This window comes from Protopterus annectens, chromosome 6.part0, assembly GCF_019279795.1.
Source record: "Protopterus annectens isolate FY-2018-M chromosome 6.part0, PAN1.0, whole genome shotgun sequence".
In the NCBI taxonomy this organism is placed as follows: domain Eukaryota; kingdom Metazoa; phylum Chordata; order Ceratodontiformes; family Protopteridae; genus Protopterus; species Protopterus annectens.
In genome coordinates this window covers 1,094,770,488-1,094,784,593 of record NC_056737.1, presented here as the reverse complement: position 1 = coordinate 1,094,784,593, position 14,106 = coordinate 1,094,770,488, and the positions used below count along the sequence as shown (strand labels likewise).

The 14,106-nt window shown below is 39.6% G+C and overlaps 1 protein-coding gene across 1 annotated transcript in view; it reads right to left on the bottom strand.

Moving 5' to 3' along the window:
• The window catches only part of DGLUCY (D-glutamate cyclase), a 1,244,793-nt gene that overhangs the window by 384,568 nt on the left and 846,119 nt on the right, over positions 1 to 14,106 (bottom strand). Inside the window, exon 6 of the mRNA XM_044074708.1 lies at positions 876 to 1,001. Within this exon, the coding sequence (XP_043930643.1) occupies positions 876 to 1,001 (126 nt within the window). The remainder of the gene's footprint in view (positions 1 to 875; positions 1,002 to 14,106) is intronic.

Sequence of the window (14,106 nt, the reverse complement as noted above, 5' to 3'; positions counted from 1 at the left end):
CATATTCAGGCATCTGCCCAGGAAAAGATAAGGTAGGGCTTTCACAGCATCATGTGTGGTTGCCATCATGTGCGGTTGTCATATTCAGGTAAGGAGGGAGTGGTGAGGACAACACATTGCTAATCTGTTCCCCTTGGTTCTGCTTGCCATTTTCATTGCTTATGTTGTCTTTGTATGTTTGACTGTGTAGTAATGTCCGCACCTGTACACAAACTCTCATACACACACTTATCAAGGGTATCAGAATTCGTCAAAGATTTGGGATGCATGGCTAGGCTTAAAAAGGTCCTCGTGGTCGTTAACCTAGTAAACACCTATGAACCTATGAACCTATATACAACACTCACAACAGCATACCCTTATACTTAGGTGGTAGCTTCAAAGCCCTGGTCTCCAGCAGGGACTGAGAAGGCACTACTCTCCACCCTGGTGAGGACAGCTAGGAGCATCCAGAATTCCCACATCCCCTGCCTAACCTTCAGTAACCCACCAACATCACCAAATGAGTCTGTACCCTTAAAATGTGACACTCCTGGTGCCAAAAGAACCCCAAAAGGTGTTTTAGCTGAATTATGTCTTACTAGAAATGGTGGGTGGCACTGCAATGTATACCCCCTACCCACATCCTCCCTTGGTGAAAATTAAAATAAAACTTTTATTAGACAGCGCATATGATTCTCTTTTCTATTGTCTAAATGTATATTAGTACAAAACCCTAAAATCTATTGTGTTTAAGAAAACACATGCAATAATCACTGGTTATAAAGTACAGGTAGAAAGGGTGAGATTTAGCATTTCAACAAAACAATTATGTTTAATTTAATAGCAAAATGAAATAAAATCTCAACTGTCATAAAATAAAATTCTTTACTTACTCTTAGCACTGCGGACAGCTTCCAGTCCAGTTACGCCACAAGCCCAAAACACGGGTACGTCTCCTGGCTGAGGCTGAACTGGATCTCCGTAATCTGGTCTGGACAGGTTTCCAATTCCTAAAAGCCCTAAAATAATCAATATAATAAATGTAACAATGAACTGACAGATACACAAAAGGAAACATGATAAATTTGTCTTGGCTAATTGCATTTATCATTGGTTGATATCACTTCAATAAAAGCTTTCATGCCAGGTCTGTGATGCAGTGGGATAGAACTATGACTGCAATCCAATTCTACACAGGCAGGAATATTCTCAAGTACTTTCTTACTGGACTTCCACAAAGGCAGATATTAAAATGAAGTAGTTTTGCCTCTATAAGGTAATACCTCCTTTCCCTCACAGGCACACCCTCTTGCCTGCCTTTCTTCTGGTACAAGAAACTCCATCCTGCTCCCTCCTGAGTGTTCCCGGGACACTCTGCAGACCCAAACATCACAAATTTAAAGAGTAGCAAGGGTACTGGGCTTTAAAGAGTCTTGCAGCTGTCCTTCATTGTTCTTCCTCAGCTCTAATCTGCCTGCCAGTTTGTGAGTCGGCCCCCTTAAAAAGGCAATGTGTGCAGCTACCACTTTACCACATGGCACACTCCTACCAGTATGAAACCATCAGAGTTCGAGCTCCAGCAGACGGGCTGCATTTCTAGGACAGCCCACAAGCATTCAGGTAGCTGTGTCCAGGCCAATGTAAGATCTTAAAGATGAAAGGAGAGTGGGTCAATGTCCACTGAAACAGTTTTACATTGAGATCCATTTGTCGGTACAGTCCTTGAAGGCAGAACATGATGTATAACTAACCCTGAGCTCCCTCCCTCCCAAGTAATATTTAAGGGTAGTAAAATGACCACTAGATGGCAAATCACTGTTATTCTACAGCTCAGCAGAGTTTCTCAGCAACGTCTGTGGCTATTAGAATGAACTCCAAAATCAGCATGGTTTTTTAGACATCAAAACCATGCTCTATTCCACTTGTCCATTTCTTCTTCGAAAATCAGCATGCTTTTTAGACATCAAAACCATACTCCATTCCACTTGTCCATTTCTTCTTCCAAAATCAGCATGCTTTTTTAGACATCAAAACCTTGCTCCATTCCACATGTCCATTTCTTCTTCAAAGGAGCTTCACCTTTAGTCAAGTCAGTCAAGGGGCAAGCAATAGTAGAGAAATCCAGAACAAACATCTGATAATAGGTATCCAGGCCCAAAAGAGCCTGTATTTTCCATTTCAGTGGTTGGCACGTGTTAATTTTGTGCAGTTTTAACTTTTTCAGCTTGCGGTTTCATTACAGTTTGGCTTATTACAAAGCCCAAATAGCATGACTCCTCCATACCTAACCTGTACTTAGCGAGCTGAGTTAAGAATCCTGCCTGACATACAGTATTGGAAATGGCTTAAAATTTGGGTACGTCTTTTCCAATCTACAGAAAAAATGGTGCCACCCAGGTAGTCCATGGCACATCTGCTGTGGTTTTTGAATTTTGGCCATCAGCTTCTGGAATTTTAAAGGTACTCCACAGAAAAAAAAATACTACTCTATAATGGAAAAGTCCAAGTGATGTGGAAAATGAACTTTATTCTTATTATCTGAGACTAGTGGGATTTACCAATAACTTTCTAAAGTGGACATAATCCTAGCCTTGCCCAACATCTTAGTCAATTTGCCTACTAAGCATGGGAGGTGTGAAGCAAATTCTAATATGCTGTCATTGCAAAAAAGCTTGTAAATCCCCCATGCTTGGGAATAAGATCAATGAGAATATTCCACTCCAATCAGTCGGAGATTCCTCTATAACCCCAAGTTTAAGCATTTTCTATAGTTCATCCTTAAATGCTTGACATTGGGACTCTAGTATTTGAACAGTTTTAAGGGTACCTTCCCTCCAGGCAGCATTTCTATATGGTGTTAAACAGAACTTCTTTTACCAGGCAACTCTGAAAATATTCTTATTTCTAAATACAAACTATTTTACTTCTTGTCTCTGAGACCCTAATAGTGTCTCCCCTATTCTGACTTCTAATAGTAGTGTTGATGAGAGATATCTAACGCTGTTAAGTGTAAAATGATAAATGACTTTGTAACTTCAGTGTAAGACTGAGACATCAAGTACAACCCCTTTCCATTGGCTATAGAAATGGTGGCTTATGTTTTCCACCAATCAAACCATTTCTACATAGGCAGACCTGGTACCTCCCCCTGGAATGATACTACTTAAGCTGCTCAACTGTCAATTTAGAATCAGACAAGAACGCTTGTCCATCATTGAATAAAGATCAGCTTAAACCCTCAACGCGACTATTTTCTTCCTCTGGAAATAGGACTTTATTTTTGCTAAGTTGGCAGCAGCCAGAATCCAACATTCTGAACAGTTATCCTTATTTACTTATCTGTCTAACACATGGCTAAAGTCCCAACTGCCAGTTTCCCCTTAGATGGCTTCAACTTACTAATACTTCTGTAGATTTTGACCTTTTGTCTGACGTCATATACATTCTTGTAAAATATAACATTCAAGCCGTACAAGTTAACTTGTTCAAATAGCCAAATGACCTCTTGTTGTGAAAGCTCAACAGGAAATGAAAACACTGACCTCCCTCAGGGGATTGAACCTTAGACTTCCTGCATTCTGTGTGGTTGCCAGTGCCACTGGACTGACAAGGAGTCCCTGGACAGTGAGGTACCTGGTCTTCTCCAACAGCATTTTCTCCCTTCAGCTAGGAAATCGCCAGGACATAGCAAACCTTATAGCCACCTGTATTTGTTCAGCGAAGTACCCCCCCATCCCATTTTAGTATTTTGCAGCACTATGTAACAATCTGACTGGACTCATAATAACAACTTTCACCTTCTGTAAAACATTCAGTGTAGATGGTCAGTGAGTAATCACACTAACTCATTACTAGTTAAACATTCAGTGTAGAAGGTCAGGGATAAGCCTGTATTTGGTCATTGTTTGATCAAAGTTCTACCCCAGTAAACACATTTAAGAAAATGCATGCCATACTGACTGAAAATCAATCAAAGCAGCTTTTATTTTATTTTATTTTGTTTTATTTAATATATATGCTTTTTGGCCATGTTAGTCCTACAAAGCATATGGCCTTGTTCCAGTACCTCGAAGTGGTTTTCATAAAGACTAGTGAAATTTGGCCAGGGCACTGTGCAGATTCTCCTCAGCTTTTCATGATGCAGATGAGTGCTTCCAGTGCAGTGGCTGCTGGGCATTCAAGAAGGCAGAACAGAAAGATCCAAATGAAAGGGTTGTGGTGGTGAATGCAGTGGATTTGCCAAGCTCCACATCAGGTTTGCAAAGTGTGGAGAATGTAATTTTAGAAAATGAACAGATGGTGTTAACAGAGATGACTGAAGGTGGTCTCAGTGATACTATGAGTGTAAGATTATCTGAAAATCAGTAACCAAAGGAAGGTTCACAATTATCAAAAGGAAAAGCATGAGAAAAGTGATATCTCCAAGATGATGGAACTACACAATTATTTAAAAAGGACAAAACCAGTACAAAACCAGTAATGTAGATCATGTAGTCAAACAGAGGAAAGGGTTGTAGCTGCAGATTAAGATGCAATTATCTGGAAGGGACAGCACTGCAACCAAAGGCAGGTGACAAAAGAACTTATGTGGAGGTTGCAGACAGAGGAGTAGGAATTGAGTTGAAAGGAATAAAGGAAGGAAGGCAATTTACTTGGAAACCAGCAGTAAGAATTATAACAAAATTATACTCCCTAATAAATGGGTACAGAATGTGGGAAGCATTATCTCTCTCTTAAAGTTGAAGACATGAGAACTTTAATACATTTGAGTGTAGAAAAATTTCTGTGAAGTGACATTTCAGACTTTTATTTTCGTACAAAGTTAATTTATGGGTTTGACAAATGGAAAAAAAATAAATTTCTTGAAACAATTGCATTGCTATACCAAAAAATGCTCAAAGTAAAATTGAGCTATGATACAGTATCAGTACTGCCTAGACACACTAAGGCTTTGCTTGGTGTAATTATGGTGGCTGCTTAAAGACAATTACTAGAAAATGGAAATCAAAGTCTAAACCAACTTTACTAGAAGTAACAAAGATAGTGACAGAGATAAAACAACAGGAACTGGGATCTTTGGAAAGGGCAGGAGCAAATAACATGGAAAAAATGGGAAATGTGAGATCAATACATGCAGAGGAGGAACGAGGTTAAAAGAAGGCAGGATTTGAATGAGCTATGAAATGGTTGACTGACAATGACTGGATATATTAAAAGTGAGGTGTAATGTTTGCAGCTACAGTTGTGTTGGCATGGTATGTAAGGTAAGATGTTAGCAAATGAGATTGTGTTGCTATGGTTTATTTTCATTTATATACACGTAAGATTACCTATGTCTTACTTGAAAATTTAATAAAGATGTATTTTGTTTAAAAATAATGGGGAAATTAAAGTCACACATGAATATAAAAAAGCAAAAAGAAATCAACTGCACAATTCAGTACTGCTGAGATGCTCAGAGATTACATTTGGGGTTATTCTGAAGAAAAACGTCATAAGATATATGATGTGAAGCCAGTTCAAGATGAAAGACAACTATGGAGTGGTGTATGGAAAGTGTGGGTGTCTCTGGAAATTATAAACAGGAAATGATGCATTTATCAAATGCCATGATAATAAATGGTCACAGAGGAATGATTCAATAACGGGTCTCCACATATACAAAAGGAAACTACATATCTTTATTCAGTTATGTCAGGAAATTAGTGAATACTGTATGATTCATTAGCATGTCACCACATATGACAAAGGAAGCTACAAATCTCTATTCAGTTATGTCAGGAAATTAGTGAATAATGTTTGATTCCTTACTAGGTCTCCACAGATACCAAAGGAAACTGCAAATATTTATTCAGTTATGTCAGGAAATTAGTGAATAATGTCCATTATACAACGACCCCCCATTAATATTCAAAAACGTGCGCGCTGATTGGTCAGCATGCACGTTGTAAATCAGAGTTATAGTAATGGAAAAAGGTCCGGTCGCCTGGACTTTTTCCATTACTATAACTCTTTTTTACAGCAATGGAGAATGCAAGATCTCTGTTGCTTCACACTGTCTCGCTATGCTATACGAGTTTAACATAGCGAGATAGCTTTAAAAAAAGCAACAGAGATTCTCCGTTGCTTTTTTTAAAACTGTCTCGCTATGTTAAACTCCTTTAACATAGCGAGACAGTTTGTAAAAAGCAAAGGAGATCTTGCTTTCTCCGTTGCTTTTTTCAAAACTGTCTCGCTATGTTAAATGGGTTTAACATAGCGAGGCAGCTTTAAAAAAGCAACAGAGATTCTCCGTTGCTTTTTTTAAAGCTGTCTCGCTATGTTAAACCCATTTAATATAGAGAAACAGTTTGTAAAAAGCAACAGAGATCTTGCTTTCTCCGTTGCTTTTGCCCACAGCTCTGATGTACTGCGAAGGCATATGCATGCGCAGTACATCAGAACTGCCGCAGAATACCAGACAGCTGCAGAGGGGCAGCAAGGAGGCATTATACAATGCCATTATTTAAGAAAAGTAATTATTTTTTTTCTTAAATAATGTCATTGTAAAATAGCAATAACCCACTTCTGGGTGTGGGTAATGCTGGATTTATCCACGGTTGGCTTTGTTTGGCCACTTGGGCTTCGCCCTCGTGACCAAACCACACCAACCATGGGTAAATCCAGCATTACCCACAACCAGGTGTGGGTTATTGCTATAACAATGCATTTAGCTCATCCATGATTCGCCCACGTGACCAAACCACACCAACTGTGGGTAAATCCAGCATTAAAAAACACCTAGGCGTGGGTTATTGCTATAACAATGCATTTAGCTCATCCATGATATCACATGTTCCGATCCCAAGGATATAGTCAATGTTTTATTCCACCTACCCATATTGTTTTTCACAGTATCCCTCTATGTCATACAATCTCCTTGGAATAAGTCTAAAAATATTTGTCAAAGGTTAAAATAATGTTTCTATGGACCAGAACAAGCTGCACTCTCAACAGTGTGACAAGTACACACATATCTGAGCCTCTTCTAAAACTGTTCAACCTCAGCCTGTCCAACAGGGTTTGTCTCTAATGCTTTAAAAAATACACACAATGGTGGCTCATCTACAGACTCAGGTAATTACAGACCCAACAGCCTCTCCAGCCATATATGCAAAGCCATGGAGCATATTGCATCAGAAGTCACTTACATAGGCAACTCAATTGATTTAGACCCTACTCAGTTTGGTTTTGTGAGGGGGTAGGTCTTGTCTTCTGAACCTAACAGACTTCTTTGAAATGGATACAGAGGCTGTGGTCAGTGGTCACTCTGTGCACGCTGCTTTTGCTGACCTGAATAAAGCTTTTAACACTATCTCAAACACTGAAAAGTTAGACAAACTTAATGTAAACACCTACAGTGTCCACTGGATTACAAACTGGCTGTCTAACTGATTCTAAGTAGTGGAATTTGCTGGTACCCTCTCTTAATATAAAGCTGTAAGTAATGGGGTACCACATGGATCAGTGTTGGGCCCCCTCCTGTTTGGCTTTCATTTTGCAGATATCTAAGCCAATATACAAAATGGGATTGGTGAAATGGTTAAAGCATTTAGCTTACAAGCACAAACTACAGGGCTTGATCCTTGCCTTTGGAAGGGAAACTGGCTAAGCTTAAAGTGGCCCACAAGGGCAGCTTGCCTATGATTTAAGTAAAATAACTGATGGCTGACAGTTCATAAATCACGTTAGCATAGTTGGTAGTGTGTCAGTCTCATAATCTGAAGGTCATGAGTTCAATCCTCACAAAGGACAATTTCAAATTTAAACAACTGGAGCTTGGTATAATGGTTAAGGTGTCTGACTCCTAGACACAAGGTACAATGTTTGATTCCCAACTTTCGGAAGGAAATTGGTTAGAATTAGAATGGCTTGTTAAGAAAGCTAGCCCTGTAATTAGCTAGGAATTTATGAAACCATGAATCTATGGAAAAGGGAAAAATGAGAATTTTATATAGAGCAATCTCCAACCCTGCCCTAATGGGAATAATGCACATCTGCAAGTCAAATGGCACAAGAACCACTCACTCTAGGGATATCACCCTAGTCTGTGACATTCACAGAACGAGCTGGAGAGACAGATATGTCTCCCAGAGACTGCTGCTTCTCTGGAATACACTTCCTGTTCAAGTAAAATAGAGCCCCTCATTGACCCTATTCAAACACAACCTAGATAATTGGATGGGAGCTTGCAAATTCGCCCCTGGGGTGGCACCCATGTCCCTCATGGACAGGGGTAGCCGGTGTTGATCACAGACCCACTGTGTTCATAAATATGTTCTGCAAGCTACCCAAAAAGAACAAATGGGGATACTTGGGATTATCAAGGCTAGGCTTGTAAAGGCTCTAGGACCACTAGCCTAGTAACCTCCTATAGACATATAAATATACCTGAACTTTGGTTGACCTAGTTTGCTTATGACTATAAGCTGGGTACTGTTTATCCAATCATCCATTGTTTTTAAACTGCTCCGAAAAGGGCTGAAATATCCTGATGCACTGAAAATGATCTCAACCTAAATGCAAAAACAGCAAAACATTGTAGAATTAGGCAAAAAATTGTTTCTACCTCATATGTTATAAGTGGTACTCCTCTTCAAACAGATTTAGTCATAAGAAACCTGGGTATTTATGTGGACAACTCTCTCTCTCTCTCTCCCCTCTCTCTCATTTAATCCTCACGTTTCTATCACAGTCAGGGATTCCTTCGATCTTGCCCAGTTAATTTCCAACAGAATATCTTCAACAACCAAAGAAGTCATCTTACTCCTGCACCCTCACCTTATCACAGCCATCGTCAAATATGATGCCCCTTTAGTATGCACAAATCCAATCCTGCTGTCCAACTGGAAAGGTCTCAATGATTTTTAAACAAAAGAAAATTAAAGGCCTTAAATCGTTCAACTAGCCAGGTCATTACAACTGTCTTTATACTCAGTAGCCTATTGACCTGCTCCAAAGTAACCTGTGTTGCACTTTTCAAGCCATGAAAGATTCGATCCTATCTGGCCTCTTATTTTTTCATTGCATAAGCAATGGTTCTACAAACACCTATACTAGAGACCTAAATTTGCACCAAGACTTGCTGGAGGAATAGCTTCCTAACTCAATGTATACCAAGTCTAAGGAATAAGATACCACCCCAGGTCAAGCAAAGTACTCCTTTGCTTTTAAGGCTTGCCTTGATTACTGAATGGGTGGAGGTGGGCATTGTTAAGTGGTCATAAACGGTGGAAAGCACTTAAGTATGTCTACTTAAAGGTGTTCATGGCTAGGCCTCTTTTGGTCCCTTTGATTGCTTGCCTATGTCTCCAAAGATCCACAACTCTAAAACTCCCAGCAGTCTCCAGTCAAATGACTACTAGACTAGATATTACCTGGAAAGTACTGCAGTCAGTTGCTTAGGGCAACCAATAACAGACATTTAGACTACATAGCTCTTGGTACTTTCTGATCACAGTAATACATGAATACAGACTGCTGACTCAGCACTGCAATTAGCTGCTAAGGGCAAGTTGCTGCATTTAATATATTCTTGAATACCATCTCTGCGATGCTGTTCAAATGAATTTTAAACTGGAAACTTAACTGTATAACTTCACTTGTTCAATATTGTTTGTGTACTATTTACCTATTGCAATATCTTTGCATTGTGCGAGTGTAAAGCTCCTAAGGCTGAAACGACTATCTGTTTGCCTTAGCTGTTTCTTTATAGCTATATGCATCTTAATTTCCTATCACAGCATCCCGTATTTGTATACCCACGTGGAGCCATTTTTTTTTTTATCTGGGCGTCCTGTACATAGTCGTCATTCCAAGCCTATAATTAGGCACCTTTATCACAACGACTTTCCACGTAGACCATTAGTAACAGTAGTTAAAAGATTAATAGCAGGTTTAACCGTATAAACGGCTTCTTTTTTATAATCTGCGGTCTGACGACAGTCAGCTTTGGACCGTCTGACTAGCGACTCCCACGAGGAGCATCTCTATGCATGCTCTGTAAGGGAAAACTAGGGTTATATATGTTAGTTGCTTAAATTTTATTTTTTAATAATTTGTAAAGCTCTCCCTGACTAGCGCCTCTTGCGAAGAGCATTCCAAGGCATGTGGGTACGCAGCGACTCAGAGTAGAGGCAGTGAAGCTTGAGCTTCAACTTCTGAATGCCTTTTTAAATCCTAAAGATATGTTGTTTTTTGTAGTTAACGCCTCCCATGTTTGAGCCTAGCTAACAAACGCTTGTACTGAGCGCCTTACTTTTATGATAGCAAACGGAGTTAGCTTGTCTGCCTGGAAGGTAGAGACATGCTATATGTGCCGTGACTCTTAAGGTTTAGCTGTTAACACAATACACTACATTTGTATCTCACCTAGGGTTACACATGTGAAATGCTTTTAAAACTTTTGTAATCTATTAAGGTATTCAAGGCCACTGCCTCCCATGAAGGGCATTTCTAAGCATGCAGGTACACAGGTACTCCATGTAAAGCCCATATAGCTAGCTCCTCTGAGTACCATAACCTTCCATTAGCTGGGGACAGCTCCTTGAGCTGTTTTTGCTAAAGCTGATATACTCGCATTTCAGCGCTGATGCGCTTCCTTAGCTAATAAGGGACCCATTAACAAAACATAGAAACTCGTATCTTGAATTGGTGTTATCACTATTTAACTGCAATACTCTATACCTCCTACTCTGCAGTATCATAAACATATTGACTGGTTAAGATAATTATTGGGTTAGTCCTTCTTAATACAGATTGTGTTTTAAATGTGATAGAAATGGGCTACCAAGCCTGGATATAAAGTCCAGATATTGAATTTGTCTATGTAGTAATGCTTGTATTAATGGCTATTTTTTATACCTAGAGTTTGCTGTTTAGCTGAAGGTGAAATTGTGGTTTAAGTCTTACTGAGCTTAAAACAGTGTATTACTGCAGTATATTGTTTTTCAGTTGCTGTTTTATAGAGGCACTATTGCTATTTATGTTATGTATCTATGATAACTGTTACAAATTTTACCAAACCTAACCAACATGTCCTAACTCTTGCTTTTGCTCCCCTCTCCATTGTTGTTTTTTCTCTCTCCTCTCAGCACCATACTCTCCTGTGCTATCTCCTGCACTAGTCTCTTGAAATCAACATGCCTTGAGGAATGAACTCATTCTGAATGCTTGCAGTGGTATCTCAAAGCCTAATCTCCCTGCAACCGGGTCTCACATTAACCAGAAAGTATGTTGTTGGTCTCTATATCCTGCCTATATTTTCTGTAAACCATTGTAATACATCCTTCCAGAGAACCAAACGTAGGCTTCAGGCCAGCACAGACAGCAGTCTCCACCGCCCTTTTTCTTAACTTATATATTACCCACTCACCTCCTAACCCACACAGTACTCCCTATTACTTGTAGTCACCCCCTTCTAGTTACACAACCAGACATTCTCCTTCTTTTATCTCCTGTAATATCAAACCCGGACAAAGGTGCCACCCCCACAACCCAGCTTTATCTCTTGGGTACCTCCTGCCCACGTGCTTTATTTCACAGATCCTTGAATTCCTAAGACTACCTAACCTTCTAGTTCTTCACTCTTGTCTTACCCTGGTTACATCCGCCAACCCCATTCTTTGACTTCTTACTAAACTCTGCTCTTGCTTACTGCTGACTTACCTTAGTTTACAGCTCTTCTGATTGTTTTTCCTGGCAAACAGTTTTTTAACTGTTTCTACCCGCTCCGTTCGCCCTGCGGGCTCACTCCGCTCCCCTCCCTACCCCCAATTCCCACCCACCCCCAGGGGTCCTACCTTTATACTTCCTAGACCACACCTCTTCCTCCATCCCACCCCTTCCTCTGTCATCACTTCCTACCCTCACTTCCTTCCCACCACTTTAATCCTATCACACAACATATTCTTTCATCCTACTCTATACAAACACTCCTCTCTCTATACTGCCTCCTTACACACTACTTCAGCTATCCACGTCCACTAACTTTATCCTAACATATCACACTCCTACATTTTATTGATACTACCCTCTCTCCCTTCTCCTCCTAATACAGTCTAAGCTTCCACCTTCTAATTTACCAACTAATACTCTTACAATGATGAATCAAAACATCCCACCCTTTATCTCACTATTACTTATACTATTACTACTACCTTCCTTAATGCTCACTCATCTACTCACCTTCTTTGAAAGTCCACTTGACCCACTGCTAAATTATCCCAAAACAGAAACGATCGCACTAAACTCACACCCACAACTTACACATGCTAATATCACATTCTCTTCTAAATACATACTTCCTAAATTTCATCGAACACAACACACAAAATATAATAACCTCAATCCCAGGAAATGTCTATTTCATTACAGTAGAATCCACTACCATTACTATCTAAACATACTACTCTCTTTAAAAGATGGCGACATCCACCCTAACCCAGGGCCTTTAACTTCTCCTTCTTCATCCCTCAACTCCAAAAGTATCCTACCCATATATTTTCCAAACAATCTAACTCCCTTACTATTGCTCATCTTAATATACAGCATAAACAATAAAATTACCCAATTACAAGCCCTGACTGAAATCTACTCCTTTGATATTCTATGCTTAACAGAAACTTGGTTAAAACCTACAACCAAAGACGATCAGATCATCCCACCGGGATATAATATCCTAAGACTTGACCGAACTTCCAAAAGAGGTGGAGGAGTTGCTATCCTATATAAACCTCACCTCCATGTAACCACCTATGACCTCGAACTACCTCTAGACTCCAATGCAGAGATTCTTATCTCTAAACTCCTTATTAACAATTCCAAATCTATCTATATCATCTGTATGTACATACCCCCTGGTAACAACATAGCAACTATTCCCCCTTTCCCCCAAAAAAAAAACCCCTTTCCCTCCCCGGGGTTTTAAAAAAAAAAACCTTAAACTTTTATAAGCTTATCTAAATAATCCCAGATGTTTAAAGTAACCCCACCTTTTAACGGGAAAATAGTTCCCCCCAACCCATACCATGGGTCCAAAAGACTTATGGAAACCCCTGGACTAACAAGAAAATGCACCAATATTTATTTGAGAACCGATTACCCAATTTACCATCTGAACCCAAACCCCAAAGATCAAGAACAAAACAAAAGACCGGCTTTAAAATGCCAAGCAAAAACCAATGAAACAACAAGATAACTAAAATGAGCCATCCAAAATTGGGACCATGCCCAGAAGGTATTGATAAAACACTCCTTTCAAAAAAAGTTGCAACACCAAAAATCGGGACATAAGGATTCCCAAATAAGGCTCTAGCCCCTAAATACTAACACAAACAATAAATATACTAATTTTTGAACTTCTTAACACTATACAAGCACTAGCCACACTTCCTCAAACTCCTAAGGGCTAAAAAACTTCCTGCATAACTCACCTATCAATAGCTTACATTCAGAATTGCAAACAATGTTCTACCTCATTAGATAGTACCTAAAATTTTCACTAGGAAAGCCGGTTTTTAAATCCCTTTACACCTTATAATGCTAATCCCTTTATATCAAACTCCATATTTCCCCAAATCGAATCTCGACCCCAAAAAGACCTTTCCCTCTCTCACCTTATCAAGATGGAAAATATCCCAGATGCTCAAATCCAATCCTGCTGTCCAACTGGAAAGGTCTCAATGATTTTTAAACAAAAGAAAATTAAAGGCCTTAAATCATTCAACTAGCCAGGTCATTACAACTGTCTTTATACTCAGTAGCCTATTGACCTGCTCCAAAGTAATTAGAAGTTATGTACTCACCATAACGTTCCATCTGAGTAGGTGTATTCATTTGTCTGCAACCTGTGGGTTATGGATCCGATATCGGATCCGAACCGCATGGTTTTCCAGCTATGGATCCAAGCTCAGCTCCTCACCCATAATGCCCTGCTCTACCCTCATGACCTCAGATCGAGTTTAAAGCAACAATACTAAAAAGGGTAACAAGGAATATGCAGGAAACTGAAAGGCCAGGGGATAGGAGGGATGCAGACAATGAATACACCTACTCAGATGGAACGTTATGGTGAGTACATAACTT